The 15513-nt window shown below is 37.8% G+C and overlaps 1 protein-coding gene across 2 annotated transcripts in view; it reads left to right on the top strand.

The window, feature by feature from the left end:
• Positions 1 to 728: 728 nt before the first annotated feature.
• The window catches only part of LOC150090444 (bestrophin-2a-like), a 184967-nt gene continuing 170182 nt past the window's right edge, over positions 729 to 15513 (top strand). For both annotated transcript variants that reach the window (XM_090389888.1, XM_090389886.1), the window contains exon 1: positions 729 to 1257. In XM_090389888.1, the coding sequence (XP_090246014.1) occupies positions 1079 to 1257 (179 nt within the window). In that variant the 5' untranslated portion in view covers positions 729 to 1078. The remainder of the gene's footprint in view (positions 1258 to 15513) is intronic.

Genomic DNA, 15513 nt, shown 5'->3' with positions numbered 1-15513 from the left:
TTTTTTTTTAATGACTGTTAGTGTATAACTTGCTTCCTTGCATTGTGTTATAGATACTAATTCTAATTTGCTTAACTTGGAGTAGCCGTGGTCAACTGGGAAGTACAATACAGTAGTAGAGGCGTTTGTGTTGATCGATGGTTCGATTCCTCTCGATCTCTAATAAATGAAAGATAATATTCTTGTCAAATAATTAGATATAAACTGCTTTGATCTATGTTGTCGTGCCAGAAGATAAATAGAACTTTTTTTTTTTGCAAACATCACAAGACAAGTATGTAGCAATGTTCTCAAATAAAATGTTTTACTGGGAGGAACACACACAACTTTCATTTGCCTTTTATCAGGCTTATCGACTGATGCGTGTGGCCATTTTGGTCGTGATTATGCATTTATACCTGTGGTGATAGACCGAGGTCTATATTAATATAGCGAATGTATGTTATACTCTCTCTCTCTCTAAGCATTAATTAAAGTGTTGCACACTACATAACTGCATTGAATTTATGTGGCCACTAGAAAGTAACCAGTCGTGCACAACGAAGAGACAATTGTTTTCATGCGTTACTGTAACTGTTTTTAACATTTGGAACGTTCGGTGGAGAGGCGCAAATGCCCTTTTGGCCAGCTGGCAGAGACTGCGGAGGAAACTTTGCCAAATCCAATTTTAGCACCCTTTCCACGGCGTTCCCTCCGCCGCAGCCTTCGCGGCTCTGACTTCTGCGAACTTCTCGAAACGAATTTTAGTGGAGCGTGATCGTCTGTCATTTGGGACTCATACTGTTACAGGTGTCGTTGCGAGGGCGGTTTGTATACGAAAGTGTATTCGCCTATTTTTTTTTCATTTCTCATTGATCCATCCATTCCATCCTCGAGTTTAACTTTCGTAGCAGGATTTTACTAAACAAATCTTTCGTTACTGAATATCAACGCACTGTTTTCTTAATTCTTTTGGTGTTCCTATATCTAAGCCTTGCTTCTTCTTCTTTTAGAAGAAGATTACGTGCAGGATAAACCTGGTGTCTTGATATACAACATTCCGTAACGGCCAACAGTTCATTATCAAAGGATTACGAAAATGACAGTGAGTTACCAGTACGACGTTGCTTCGTCCACTTCGGGAGGTTTTATCCGTTTACTTTTCAGGTGGAGGGGTAGTGTTTGGAAGGCTGTTTACAGAGAAATGTTAGTGTTCACTGGTATCTACGTTATTCTAACCATGTTGTATCGGTTTGGGCTTTCTGAATTACACAGAAGGTAAGTTGTTTGTTTCGTTCTTTTTTTCTTACCTCAAGATTATCTTGAGTAGTAACACAAACTTCAAAGTTAATGAATGGTGTACTGTATACTTTGAAATTTAAAATCTTAGAGGTTAAATTATCGCTGAGATAATTGATTGCTTTTTGCCTATAAATTTTGGCAGCAGCCATCTAATACAATAAATAAATAATAATAATAAAAAAACAATATAAAGAAGTAGTATACAAGTTTTATTTATTTATTTTCCCTGCAATCCCAAGTTAACAGGAATATTTGTCTTAACACGTACAGTTTTCTATCAGTATATCCGCTAAGGGTGAATGTATGAAAATGCGTGAATATTTAATTATTTATTTATTCATTATTAATTTTATTTTCAAAGGAAGTTTACTTACAGCTTGTTGTGGAGAACCATTTTTTTTTTTCATTCGTTGAAAATTTTATGAAAAATTACAGAATTTGTTTTTCAAAAAAAAAAAAAAAAAAAATCTTCGAAATAATATGCACACAAAAGCATTGTAAATCCCAATTTTCGCACGACTATTTCAGAGGGCAGTACAACAAGATATTCTTATTGTCGCGCTGCCCCCTGAAACAGTTTTGTTGCTGTAGTAGCGTTTTAGGAGCATCAGCGACTAAGGCCATATTGTTCCGTGTATACGGTCTGTAAATTGCGTGTGTTCTGAGGTCGATTTTTTGTTTGCTAAACGAAAAATCCGAGTCTCTGAAAAAAGAAATCATGCTACCCTCGCCTGAGAACGACTAACTCGGCCACGGAGTGAAAAAAACCCATAAAAATAACCACGTCATTGGTGGGACTCAAACGCAGGTCTTTTCCACTTGGTATGGGGGGGGGGGGGTGATGATCCTACCAACTGTGCTACCCACGAGGACTTCCATTCCTTGCTAAAAATAGCGCATTATGAAGACCTGGTAAAACATCCATCAACGTTTCTAGCTTCCAGTCCATTTACATTTACAAAAACGTTGCTGCGAATTCATTAGTATATTTTTTGTTTATATTTCTTAAATATAAACAAACAAACAAAATTATTTATATCGAACATGAGTAGTAAAATTATGCAAATTTTCCTATATCGGTAGACATGAAAGCTAGCTGGCCACATTCGGCACCTTAGTACATTGTGCGCGATATTTCGCTCACTGAATTAAACGAGTAAATTATATATTTATTGAGGTGTTGTAGTAGTAGTAGTATTAGTAGTAGTAGTAGTGGCACATGATGCAAGAAAGCAAGTGTAGGAGCTTATGCAGCATCAGCCAAAAAAAAAAAAAAAAAATCACACCATTCCCTCCAAATGCCTGTCCAGTTCTTCCTTAAATTTATTTAACCTATCAACTTCCACAACGACAGATGGAAGTTTGTTCCAGCAATTAACCACCCGCTGGCTAAAGGCAAATTTCCGCACATCTATTCTACATCTGTCCTTTCTTAATTTGAACTTATGCCCCCGTAGGTTCGTAATCTGAACAAGTGGAAGGATCCCATCAGAATTCAGCGTGCTCAACCCATTCAAGGCCTTATAGACCTCAATCAGATCACCGCGCAGGTGCCTAGTCTCCAGCCACTGCAATTTGCAGAACTTAAGCCTCTCTTGGTAAGAGAATCCCTTCATTCCCCTCACCAATCGTGTTGCTCTTCTCTGTACACGCTCAAGCAAATCTACATCCTTCCTAAAATGAGGCCTCCAGACCTGTACGCAGTACTCAAGGCGTGGCCTGACCATTGCCTTATACAGAGGGACAATCACCTCCTTTTCCCTGCTAGCAAAATTCCTATATATCATTGACAAAACCCCATGACCTGCCCAAGCAGCCTGTCTGCATTGCTCAGAAAACTTCATATCTGACTGCACAATTACTCCCAGGTCTTTTTCATTTTCTACCACCTTAAGTGTAGTACCACACAGTTGGTACGTTTCTCTGGGGTTACTTCTACCCATATGCAGTACTTTGCATTTGTCAAGGTTGAACTTCAGTTGCCACTTCTTAGCCCATCTGCCCAAATTATCTAGATCCCGTTGCAGTAGCACACTGCCATTACTGTCATTAACAACCCTGCCAACCTTTGTGTCATCTGCAAACTTCGACATTAAGCCTGATATACCTTCATCAATATCATTGATAAATACACAAAACAACAGAGGACCCAACACCGAACCCTGTGGGACTCCACTAATAACATTAGTCCACGAAGAGCAGCACCCATTGATTACCACCCTCTGTCTTCTCCCACTTAACCATCCTTTTATCCGTTGTAGCAACTTACCCTTAATACCATTCTGCTCCAATTTGTACAGTAGTCTTCCATGCGCAACAGTGTCAAAAGCTTTCCTGAAATCCAAGTATATGATATCAAAATTATTTTTTTGCATCCAGTTCCTTTGTGACCACATCATAATAACCAATCAAATTTGTCAGACAAGACTTTCCCTTAACAAACCCATGCTGTGTTTGAATTATTGCTGCAGTCTTGTCTAGATGATCCTGCAATGCATCTTTAACCAGTGACTCCATTATTTTACCCGGAACAGAAGTTAAACTAACTGGTCTGTAATTACTCGTGTCACCCTTCGATCCACCTTTGTGATTTGGGGACACATTTGCACATCTCCAGTCCGTGGGAACCTCCCCTGAGTCCAAGGATGCTCTCATAATTATGGCTAAGGGTTTGCTTAGTTGCTTTGCCGCCTCCTTTAAAATAACTGGATAGATCCCATCCACCCCAGGATACTTGTATTCAGCTGATACTTGTTAGCTGATACTTGTATTCAGCCGGTCACATGGCTTTCTTTAATAGCGCCTATCGGCCGGCTAAAACGCATGCTGCTCGTGCACTATTAATTCCCCATTGATTTCTTTCCTGTGCCCTCCGATCTAATAAAAATTTATTTGTAGCAGGGAAGCCACGTGTTGGTTAAACTGATGAATACAACTGTCAGATTTAACTGTTAGAAATTCAGGTTTCTATGGAAACACCATTAAGCTGAATTACGGCAGTTTCAGTCACTCTCCACCTGGGGGCAATAAAATACTATTTCACCGTTCATATAATTAATATGAAAACAGACAAAATCAAACAAATTCTGAAATAAGCCAAAACAGCTCACCCTATTATTTCCTAATAAATTTATGTTTGAAATTGTTTTGAACACTGTTTTCTAATAATTAAATACACAGTGTTGTTAAAAAACAAAAGAAAAAAAAAAGTGCTGTAAGGGGGACGGATTCAAGTTTCGTGGAGCATGATACAATTTTAGGGGCCTTCTAGAAAAAGAATACAAAATTTCTTTGTATTTTTTTTTCTTAAAGTTGGCGGCCGCTCCTCCAATGCCACCCGAAACGAGGGGCAGTGTGACTAATGGGAAGTCGGAGTGGAAAGAGATATCATTCTTAACCGATTGTGGTTAAAATATCTTACTTTTGCAAATTTTACAAAAACATATGACCATGTGAACGCATTGCTAAGGGCCACTCCAATGGCCTCAGAAGGGACCGGTGTAAGAGAGGGGCCCTGAAGCATAAGCTTCATTAGCTTCACTGTAAATTCGCCTCTGACTGTAATAAATAATTCAAGCTCGGTTTAGAATGGGGATTCTTAGGATGATAAATATCTATTCAGTGCGTTAATGGTACAATGAAGAGTGTCAGTATCTATAGATGGCCAATTTTAAGAATTTTTTAACTTTAAAATTTTAAAGTTATGCACGTGGTTGTTGTGAAAACAGCAAAAGAAAGTGTGTAAATGCAATTTACAGGAATCTATTATGCATTATCAAATCCATCCTTGAATGTACTTTTGTTTACGACCTTACACTTTAGTTCTGCATCTGTAAAGATTCATGAGCCATTCAGGGCTCACAATAGATCAGAACGCACCGGAACGCCGTTAGGGTTCGTCAAATACAAATATATACATGGCATCGGTAATGCCATGTATATATTTGATTATTAAAATAATGATTTATTATTAACGGGCCTTCCGTTTCGTAAAATTTTCTATTTCGAACTCTGGATTCATTCGAAATTTTTTTTTTTTCTTTTTTAGGAAAACCCCAAACACGAAAGGTAATAGAACATAGAGTGCTTAGTATCGTATATGTCCTGAAGGCTGAGACAAAAGGTGCTTGTTGACCTTAGGCTTGAATATGTGTAGATTGTAATTTTAAAATATAAAAATTATGAGAAGGAAGGTTGCTCCGGAAAACAGGAGCAGAAGGGATAAATGAAGAAAAGCTGGTGGAATGTGTGATGAGTAGTTGAGGCATGTGTTCGGACTGGTTTGGAAGAGGGTGGGAACATTACAGATGACAGTTGGAAAGTAGGGTTCCCATGAAAGTATCTATAGAAAAGTCATGCATCCAGACTCGCGTTCAGGTATTCTTGCTTCTGCGTTCAAAATAAACTTAGGAAAACAGTTCGAATAGTCAAAGGAGGAGTTAAAAAATAATCCGTAAAGAAATCGCGATATTTGGAAAAGGTCGAGAAGTTCATCATCCAAACTCGCATTAATTGTTCTTAATGGATTTTGAGGACACGTAACTGTTGAACTAACTGGTTTCGTAACTGGTTGAACTAACTTCTTCTTTTCGTTAATTTTCGATTTTCAAAGCCTGGCAGTCTGTTTTTTAATTGATCATTTGACATGTATTAAGCGATCTTTTATAATAAAAGTATGTAATAGTAATAATAAGCAAAATTAATTAAAGAGCTTTTCTAATTAAAATCTTCATAGAATACAAACTGTTGTACTAGAGCGTGAATGTTCGTCTCATAAGGAAGAAACAAAACGAACAATCTGATTTCAGTAAGTATATTAAAATAAAAATAAGACAACACCAACAGCCACCCTATTGAAATTAACGACTTTTCTCTCTGTAATCACCCTTAAAACTAATTTCATATATTTTTAAATTTATATAAAAAAATATATACATTTATCCCTCCTTCCCATTCTCAATCATCCACTCAAATTCATCCTAGAATTCCTTTATTTCAACCAAATATTCTCATACTTAACTTGCTGTGTAGCTTTTAGAATATTTGCGAACGTGCTAATAACATTGTAGACACTGCACCAATGAAATACACCACCCCCACACCAGTAAATTCAGTTACACCAAGAAACCACCTTTAAGAAACGTTAGCCATTCCCACTCATTCAGAAATTTAAAAATGTTGATTTTAGTTTTCAACTTTTTTAATTGTACAGTAGAGACTCAAAAATCCGGCGCTGTTTGAAGAATTCTCAGAGGGTAGAAGTGAAACAGCTAGCTGAACTTTAAGAATAACTGCAGATGTGGGATATTTATCGGATCGAAGTTATAATGGAACATTATAACTTCCAAACACTAATTTCTCTCTATTTTACGCATTTCCTAGACTGTATGTCATTGATACCACGTACAGCAGCATATGCTACGCATAAATTCGTTCATTTTGCGAGTCATTCAGCACTGGTTCATAAAAGAATCCTTTTGATAGTACAGTAGTATGTATTTAGTTTAAAGATTAATTGCTGAAATCATATTCCACTACCAATACCTCTCATTAAAAAAGTGTTAGACAATCACAAAAATGCCCATACCAGGGGCAATATTCGAACCTGTGACCATTATTTCTTAGGTAAATAGATCCAGCGAGTACAGATTACTCGCTGGATCAATCGGCATCTTGGTTTAATACTGAGGACTATCGTTCTACAGAGATTTAGGGACCAGATTATTGTATTATATAATAAAAATAACCAATTACCAACGAATACGTAGGTTATATGCATAACCTTCATAAATCTGGGTGCCTACAGAGAGGCTGCAGAGCATTTTCTAACTGCTCTAAATCTCCAAAATGCTGGACGTGGACCTCAGGGATCTAGGGCAACCATGTCAGAAACAATTTGGTCTACACTGAGGATGGTAATGACTTTGATGAAGCGACCTAAATTATATGAAGCCATAGACAGAAGAGATCTCAATTGGTTAAATAATGAATTCAGTATGGATACAGACACTTGACTAAACCATTTATTAACTGAATCATAATATGTTAAAATTCTCAAATATACTGCGAATAAGATTTATAATTATAACATTATTATATATGTATAACATATTACAATTCAACTTGATGTTATCAACAGGTGATCTGTAATATCCATAGAAATATTTTACTGTATATAACATTTTGTTTTCCTAATTGTACTACTATAGAAGTAAAGCATCACTTGGTATATACTATAGATTCTCAATAACTCAGAGTTAAAGGAAAAAGAAAAACAGAATTTTTGAAAATTACTGCTTTTCTGTTAAAAATTAGTTGCAACTTAAAATACAGTAGCCCTTATTAATACATTGTCTTACCACTCAGAATTTTTAACTAAATTTTATATTAAAAATTTTTTTATAACTACAGAACTTTATAAATGTTCTATTAAAAATGTAAATATAAACTTAAACACTTATTTTATTTAAAATATACAGTAAGAAAATTTTTAACTAAAAGTTTAAAAAGAACTTTAACATTGTATTAAAAATATAAGCATAAACTTATCCACTCACTTTATTTAAAATATTGAGTATAAGAATTAATGTGTACATTTTCTTCATCGATTCACTGATCCACAGTGTCCTCAATATGATTTATTGAAAAGAAATTATTTTCTGTGGCATTTGGAAGACTCAATAAATCCATGTAGTACATCTATTGCTTTCAGCAAGTAGCCACATTAATGCCTTCTACATCATTACCTTCCATTTCATGCTTGTGTTTTACTTTCAATTTTATCTGGGAAGTGGTGGCATGGCTGCAGTATTGAAATCATTTCAGTATTGCAACCATTTACAAATTCATCAATGAAACTGCTTTGTGTTATGTCCAAAGCAGCAGAAATTAGATCATTTCAGATATTATGTGGAACAAAGGCACAGCTACCGAAGGCAGGCAAGGCAATTGCCTCCGGGCCTGGGCGCTTTAGGAGCCCAGCGTCTTTGGCTGTCACCTGTTTTTGCAATTTTCATTAATTAAGTAGGGGCCCGAACATGTTCTTTGCCTCCGGGCCCGAAAAAGGGTAGCTACGCTACTGGTATGGAACATTTATATCCTGACACCTACTACAATAGCATTAACAGAGGCATCATTGCAAGCTTGAACAGCATAAACCAAAAAAAAAAAAAAAAAAAAAACCCTTCCCTATTTCACCCATCCATTTGTTCCAAATGTTTGTCTAGTACTGCATTTATTTGGGCTGTAAACTTCTACAGCGACGGATGGGGGTTTGTTCCAGCAGTGAACCGCCCACTGGCTGAGGGCGGAGTTCTGCACATCTATTTCTGCAGCTTTCTTTCCTCAGTTTGAGTTTGTGTCCCCTCGGGCGATTGGTCTGGGCAAGAGGAGGAATCCCATCAGCATTGAGCATAGAACCAGTTGTTAAAAATTCAGCTAACCTTATATAATTTATTATGTTTTAATAACAACATTCTATGCTTCTTGTTTTTCTCATAGTCTATAGTAGTAGAGATTGATTCCAACAGCATTCCCATTTTTTGTTCTGGATTCACTTCTGTTTGACTTTCAGATCATTTTCTAAAATTCGGAATAATTCCTTGGATCCGGTTCAAGTTCTGTCATGGTGTTTGATGACAAGATTTTATCAATTTTCAGTTATCAATAAATCACATGATTTTTTAAAAAAAAAAAAAAAAAAAAATTATCTAACTTCAGTAGCCATTTAGAAAAATTTCAAATTCATAAATACTTCTTACATAAACACCAAAAAGGAGAGTAAAATGTTCTCTCCTGTGTTTACCATTATGATTCCCATTGATGATCACTAAAGAATTTCTAGTCCTCTCTTTGAGGTTGTAATTAGATAATTTTGGGTGAAGGGCGTAGAGTTTCCTGTGAGCTTTTTCAGGTTTTTCATCCCACACAACATGCAAATCAGCCTGCAAATGCACATTACCCACAACCATAAGTCTATTATGACATAAAAAATAAATGTGACATTAATTAAAAATTGTCGGATTAATTTTTTATGCTTACTGCTATGATAAGAATTGCCTTTAAAAGTCATTTTTTTGGCAGGCAAACACTTATCACACAAGCCATTCATCTGAGTTAAATATGTTGTTAGGACTGTAATCTTATAAAATTTAAGATAACTTTTTGCATTCATTACAAACTTTCATCACTTAATATTAGAACTCTCTTTGCAAATGTTTCGGAATAATATCGTGTCTCTTATGGAAATTTTACGAAATAGCATGATTGTTCATGAAAAATTATGATCATTCTTTATTGAAGAACTCTGGTACATATATCAGTGTGCCCAGAGACGTAATGCGGGTGGCTCGGCTTTACTGAAGTGGAAATCAGCCACTGTTGCTTAAACTGTGGGGATGTGTGTGCATGTGACAAAGCAAATATCATTTCAATAACCCTTATCACTCATTTTTTTAACTAATAATGGACTGTGTATTCCTTTTTAATTGATATTCTTCTCCGACACCTCGCTTTTCAAGCTGTTACAGGTTGGACTCATGGGAGGTCCCCCATGGACTGGAGTTGTGCAAATGCATCATCAATTCACAAAGGGGGTTCAAAAGGTGACACAAGTAGCTATAGACCTGTTAGTTTAACTTGTGTTCTGGGGAAAATAATAATGGAGTCACTGGTTAAAGAAGCATTACAGGATCATCTAGACAAGACTGCAGTAATAGTTGAGACACAGCATGAGTTTGTTAAATGGAGGTCTTGTCTGACCAATTTGATAGGATACTATGATGTAGTCACAAAGAAACTGAATGTAAAAAATAATTTTTATATCATATACTTGAATTTTAAGAAAGCTTTTGATACTGTTGCACATGGAAGACTGCTGTATAAATATGGCATTAAGGGTAAGTTGCTACAATGGATAAAGGGATGGTTGAGTGGGAAATGACAGAGTGGTAATCAATGGACACTGCTCTTTGTAGACTAATGTTATTAGTGGAGTTCCCCAGGGTTTGTGCTGGACTCATTGTTTTGTATATTCATCAATGATATTGATGAAGGTATATTAGGATTAATGTCCAAGTTTGCAGATGATACAAAGGTTGGCAGGGTTTTTAATGACTAATGGCAGTATGCTACTGCAACAGGATCTAGAAAAGTTAGGTAGGTGGACTGAGAAGTGGAAATTGAAGTTTAACATTGACAAATCCAAAGTACTGCATATGGGTAGCAATAACCCAAGAGAAACGCACCAACTGTGTGGCTACACTCAAGGAAGTGGAAAGACCCGGGGGTAATTGTGCAGTCAAATATGAAGTTTGCTGAGCAGTGCAAATGGGCTGCCTGGGCAGGTCATGGAATCTTGTCAATAATATATAGGAATTTTGCTAGCAGGGATAGGGAGGTAATTATCTTGTTGTACAAGGCAATGGTTAGGCCACACCTAGAGTACTGTGTACAGGTCTGTAGGTCTCATTTCAGGAAGGATGTAGAGTTGCTAGAACGAGTATAAAGAAGGATAACAAGATTGGTGAGGGGAACAAAGGGGTGCTCTTACCAAGAAAGGCTTAAGTTCTGCAAATTGCAGTGCCTGGAAAGTAGGCACCTGCGAGGTGATCTGATTGAGATGTATAAGGACTTGAATGGTTTAAGCAAACTAAATACTGATGGGATTCTTCCTCTTGCTCAGAGTAATCGCCTGAGCGGGCATGGATTCGGATTGAGGAAGGACAGTTGTGGAGTGGATGTGTGGAGGTTTGCCTTTAGCCGGTGGGTGGTTGGTTGGTGGAGCAGACTTCCATCTTTTGTTGTGGAGGTTGGTAGCCTAAATAAATTTAAGGCTGAGCTGGACAGGCATTTGGAACAAATGGGAGGGGTTGTTTTTTTTTTTTTTTTTTTTTTGCTGATGCCATAAGCTTGCTTTCTTGCATCATATGCCTCTGCTAATGCTAATTTTGAACCTCTATAATTCCGAGTTTACAAAAAGCATTATTTATCAAATTTAAAAAAATGAAAATAGAAATTATATAAAAACAAAAAAAATGACAACTTATTAAAATACAAAAAATGACAGGATGTAATACACATACATACCTCAAAATATGTTGATGAATAAAATTCAAATTTAAGATTATTCATTTAAACATTAAAAAAACATACATGAACATAAAGCACTGAAATTTTAATAATTTATCTTTCACTTATTTCAACTTAAAAATAAATAAAAGTTTGTTTAAAATATTAATTTAAATTTTCTCCTGTTTCCATTTCTGGGCATTCCCTGGCTCAATGTGTTGCATAATGGCTTCAACTTATTCAGAGATATCAATCAGCATGTTCGGCATCCCAGATACATACCTTTGAAGGGTAACTAAGCCTTAAAAGCATCTTCCTTAGGTGGGAAAGGCACATCCAAACTAGCATCAATGTTATTTTCATAGTCTTCATCGCTATCACTCACAGTGGTTTTCGATTTGTTAATCATGGGATCATACACAACCGATAGCCAAGTCATTATCGAAGGAAAATAGTCTCCAAAACTGACAGCCCCAATATATTTCTGTCGATTACTTCCTTCATTTCTGTACTTTTGAACACTTCTGCAGGCTGCAGAGATAGTCTATTTCTCTTAAAAGACGTTTTCTATGATTTATTTTTTTTTTTCAACAGTGACCTGTACTTGTTAAGTAATTCTGCCGGTCTCCTACTCTTGATATCATTAGTGCCAACGTGTACAACTATATCACCTTTTGTGCCCTTAAAAGATGATATCTGCTCTACAACGTCATCAACCTTTGCCCCTTGCAGACATTATGCTTAATTTCTGGTAAAATTTCACATTAACTTTCTAATCAAATACTGACATTTAACTTACTAACACCACAATGGCACTATATGCTTTCTACTGCAATGTGTACATCAAACAAGAAAGAAACAAACCTTGGGGAACACCAGCATTAGTGAAGAATCCAGCCCAGGTTTCTGGTTAATGGGATACAAACCACTGGCTTCCTTGCGTAGCCAATGAAATGTTTCACCTGTGGCCGCAGCAACCTCAAGAAACAGTTGATGACAGGTCATTGCAGGGTTTCGTCTTGCTGTTAGAGTCAGATAGTTGTCTTTTCTGGTTGACGTAGCCCTGAGCTAGATATCATCATTCTTCTCTTTCTTGGTGATTCCCTTCTACCTCTGACTCTTGTTCTCTCTCTCTCTCTCTCTCTCTCTCAGGGTAACTCAGAATTTTTTTTTGGCTGGTGCAGCAAAAGCCTCAGGCTTCCTTGCACCATATGGCTAATTATAATAATAATAATAATAATAATAATAAAACTGGAACTTTTCAAAAATCCGTATCGTGATGGTGCAGTGCCTCCCGAGAATCTGGATGAAGTCCGTGTGCTTGCATACCGTTCACCTACCGTCATGGGCCCAGGCAGTATGGTGCTAGGCAGTGCAAGTGCACCACCTTTGGATTTCGAAGTAATGCACATTTTTTGATTTTTCATTAATTTATTGAAACGTAAGGCATTGCATGTATTCGAAAATTTGGTGAACAAAAAATGTACTCCTACATGCACCACATTGCAAAATATCCTGCCAACGCCCATGCCCACCTTAATGTCCTCGTGAGCAGCACAGTTGGTAGCATTGCGGTCCTTCCAACACCGATTGAAAAAGAGCTGGGTTCGAGTGCTGTCGATGACGTGAGGAATTTTTATGGGCCTTTTTCACAAGGTGGCTGAGCCAGTCGGTCTCAGACGATGGTAGTATGCTTTTTTCTCCCGGAAACTCTGGTTTTTCGTCCAGCAAACAGAAAATTGACCATAGAACACGCACAATTTACAGACAGTATACACGGATCAATATGGCCTTAGTCGCCGATGCTCCTAAAATCCTACTAGTACTACTACTAATCATCTGCCTCAGATTGACATCAATATGCCCAGATTAATTGGAATAAACAGGAGGGAAACTCACTCTGGGGTATTTTTCTAAATAAACTATATGATTATTATTTTTACTACCAGCATGTCAGAGAAAACACTGTCGGAAAGAACATACTTGATCTTATCATTACTCACGAATCAAATGACATCACAGGGCTTAAAGTACAGGAACCGTTAGCGGCAGTAATCAAGCAGTCGTTAATTGGAAGATGAAGAAAGATGTTTCAGTAGTCAAAGGAAAAGACGGGTTTTAATTTCAGAAAAGGGAACTAGGACAGTTTAAGGCGCTACATGGCATCCATCAATCGGGCGGATTGCAGAGGTAGGGCGAATACATTAAAATTGTAGAACACCTTTGAAACAATAATTACGAAAGCCATGAACACATTTAAAATTAAGAAAATACAACACGATAAGGATGCCGAGATGGATGAATAAGCAGCTGGCCAGTCTAAGAGAGCAGAAAAGAAAGCATGAGAAAGTTACACGAGCTGTGAAAAGCACTGAAGACTACAACAGCTACAGGTTAATCTGTAATAGTAGCACAGTGGTTATAATCACTGTGCTCCATACACCAAGTGAAAAAGTCCTCGGTTCGAATCCCATCAACGACGATAGGAACTTTTATGGGCTTTTTTTCGCAACGCAACTGAGTTACTCGGTCTCTGGCGTGGACATCAAGGTCCGCAACCCCCGAAACTCGTGTTTTCTTCAGCAAAACAAGTTCAAATTACGGGGAAGAGGGTTAGACTAGATCGAAGAAACTTTGCTATAAGTACAGTGAGTGACAAAATTAACAGAACACGAAAAAAAAAAAAAAAAAACGTGGTGTAACTCCTGCAGCTTGCGATGAAGTGGAGCAAAATTTGGTATGGTGGTGTGCCATAGAATAACGATGAAATCAGCAGACAATGAGAAACTTCGGACAGGTATAAAGGACAGTTATAGGGGTTGTATAAGAATTACCAAAAAGGTCACATTATAGAAGCCGATACAAGATGATCTAAAATATAGTCATATGACATCAGTACGGAGTATGATCCCCTCCAACGGCTAAACAGGCCTAAGCGCGATGAACCAAGCTCGACATTAGGATGTCTATAAGATTGTGTGGCAACAAATCCCATTCTTCCAACAGCGCAGACCTTAGCTCACCAAGTAACCGAGGAGTTGGCCGTCCGCGTGAAATGCGACACCCAAGGGCCACACATGTTCGATCGGATTAAGTCTAGTCATCGTGCTGGCCACGGCAGTCGTTGGATATCTTCAGTTTCAAGATATTCCTCCGCCGCTTGAGCTTTATGTGCAGTGGCGTCGTTGTGCATGAAAAGATAAACAGAATTTATTTATTTAAAATCTGGGCTAACCTCACCCCTAAAATTTCGTGCATAGGTTTCATGGGTCTGTTCTCGGTACTCTTCGCAGTTACAGTACCTCTATCAAAAACATAAAGAGGGTGCAGCCGTTGATCATTATTCCGCCCTACACGACAACACCGCCTCCACCGTTGTGTCCCTTTCTTTGATGTTGGAGGGATGGTACCGCATTCTTAGTTGTCTCCAGATGAAATAATGTCTAGAATCTGTTTGTAGACTAAAATGGGATTCATCAGAGAACAGAACTGTACCCCACTTGTCAGGGCTCCAAGCCACACGTTCATGGCACCAGTTTCGACGAGCTCTTCGGTGGTTTCTGGTTAATGGGATACAAACCACTGGCTTCCTTGCGTAGCCAATGAAATGTTTCACCTGTGGCCGCAGCAACCTCAAGAAACAGTTGATGACAGGTCATTGCAGGGTTTCGTCTTGCTGTTAGAGTCAGATAGTTGTCTTTTCTGGTTGACGTAGCCCTCGGCCCTCGGGTGACCTTGGCCAGCTCTTCTCGTAATGGTTCCTGTCTCCTGAAACTGCTTCCATAGTGCCAAAAAAAAAAAAAAAAAAAATTGTATATATATATATATTATTATTTTTTAATTTGATCTGTAAATTGCGTGTTTTCTCTGGTCGATTTGCCTGTTTGCTGGACGAAAAACTCCTAGTTTCTCGGGGAAAAAACCTTGCTATCTACGCCTGAGACCGACTAACAGCCACGGAGAGAAAAAAGCCCACTAAAGTTACTCGCGTCATCGACGGGATTCGAATCCGAGCCTTTTCCATCCGGTGTGGGGAAGACGGTGATGATACCACTCTGCTATCGCGCAGACTCTTCCATAGTGCCGAGACAACACTGCGTGACACATTAAGCCAACATGCCACTTCTGCGTGCGACTGCCGCTTTCGTGGACAGTACAGTTGAT

The sequence above is a fragment of the Mastigoproctus giganteus genome, chromosome 2 (assembly GCF_048544385.1).
Source record: "Mastigoproctus giganteus isolate SK-2022 chromosome 2, ASM4854438v1, whole genome shotgun sequence".
Lineage (NCBI taxonomy): Eukaryota > Metazoa > Arthropoda > Arachnida > Uropygi > Thelyphonidae > Mastigoproctus > Mastigoproctus giganteus.
Note: the sequence above shows the minus strand (reverse complement) of the source record. Positions and strands in the feature narration are given on the sequence as shown.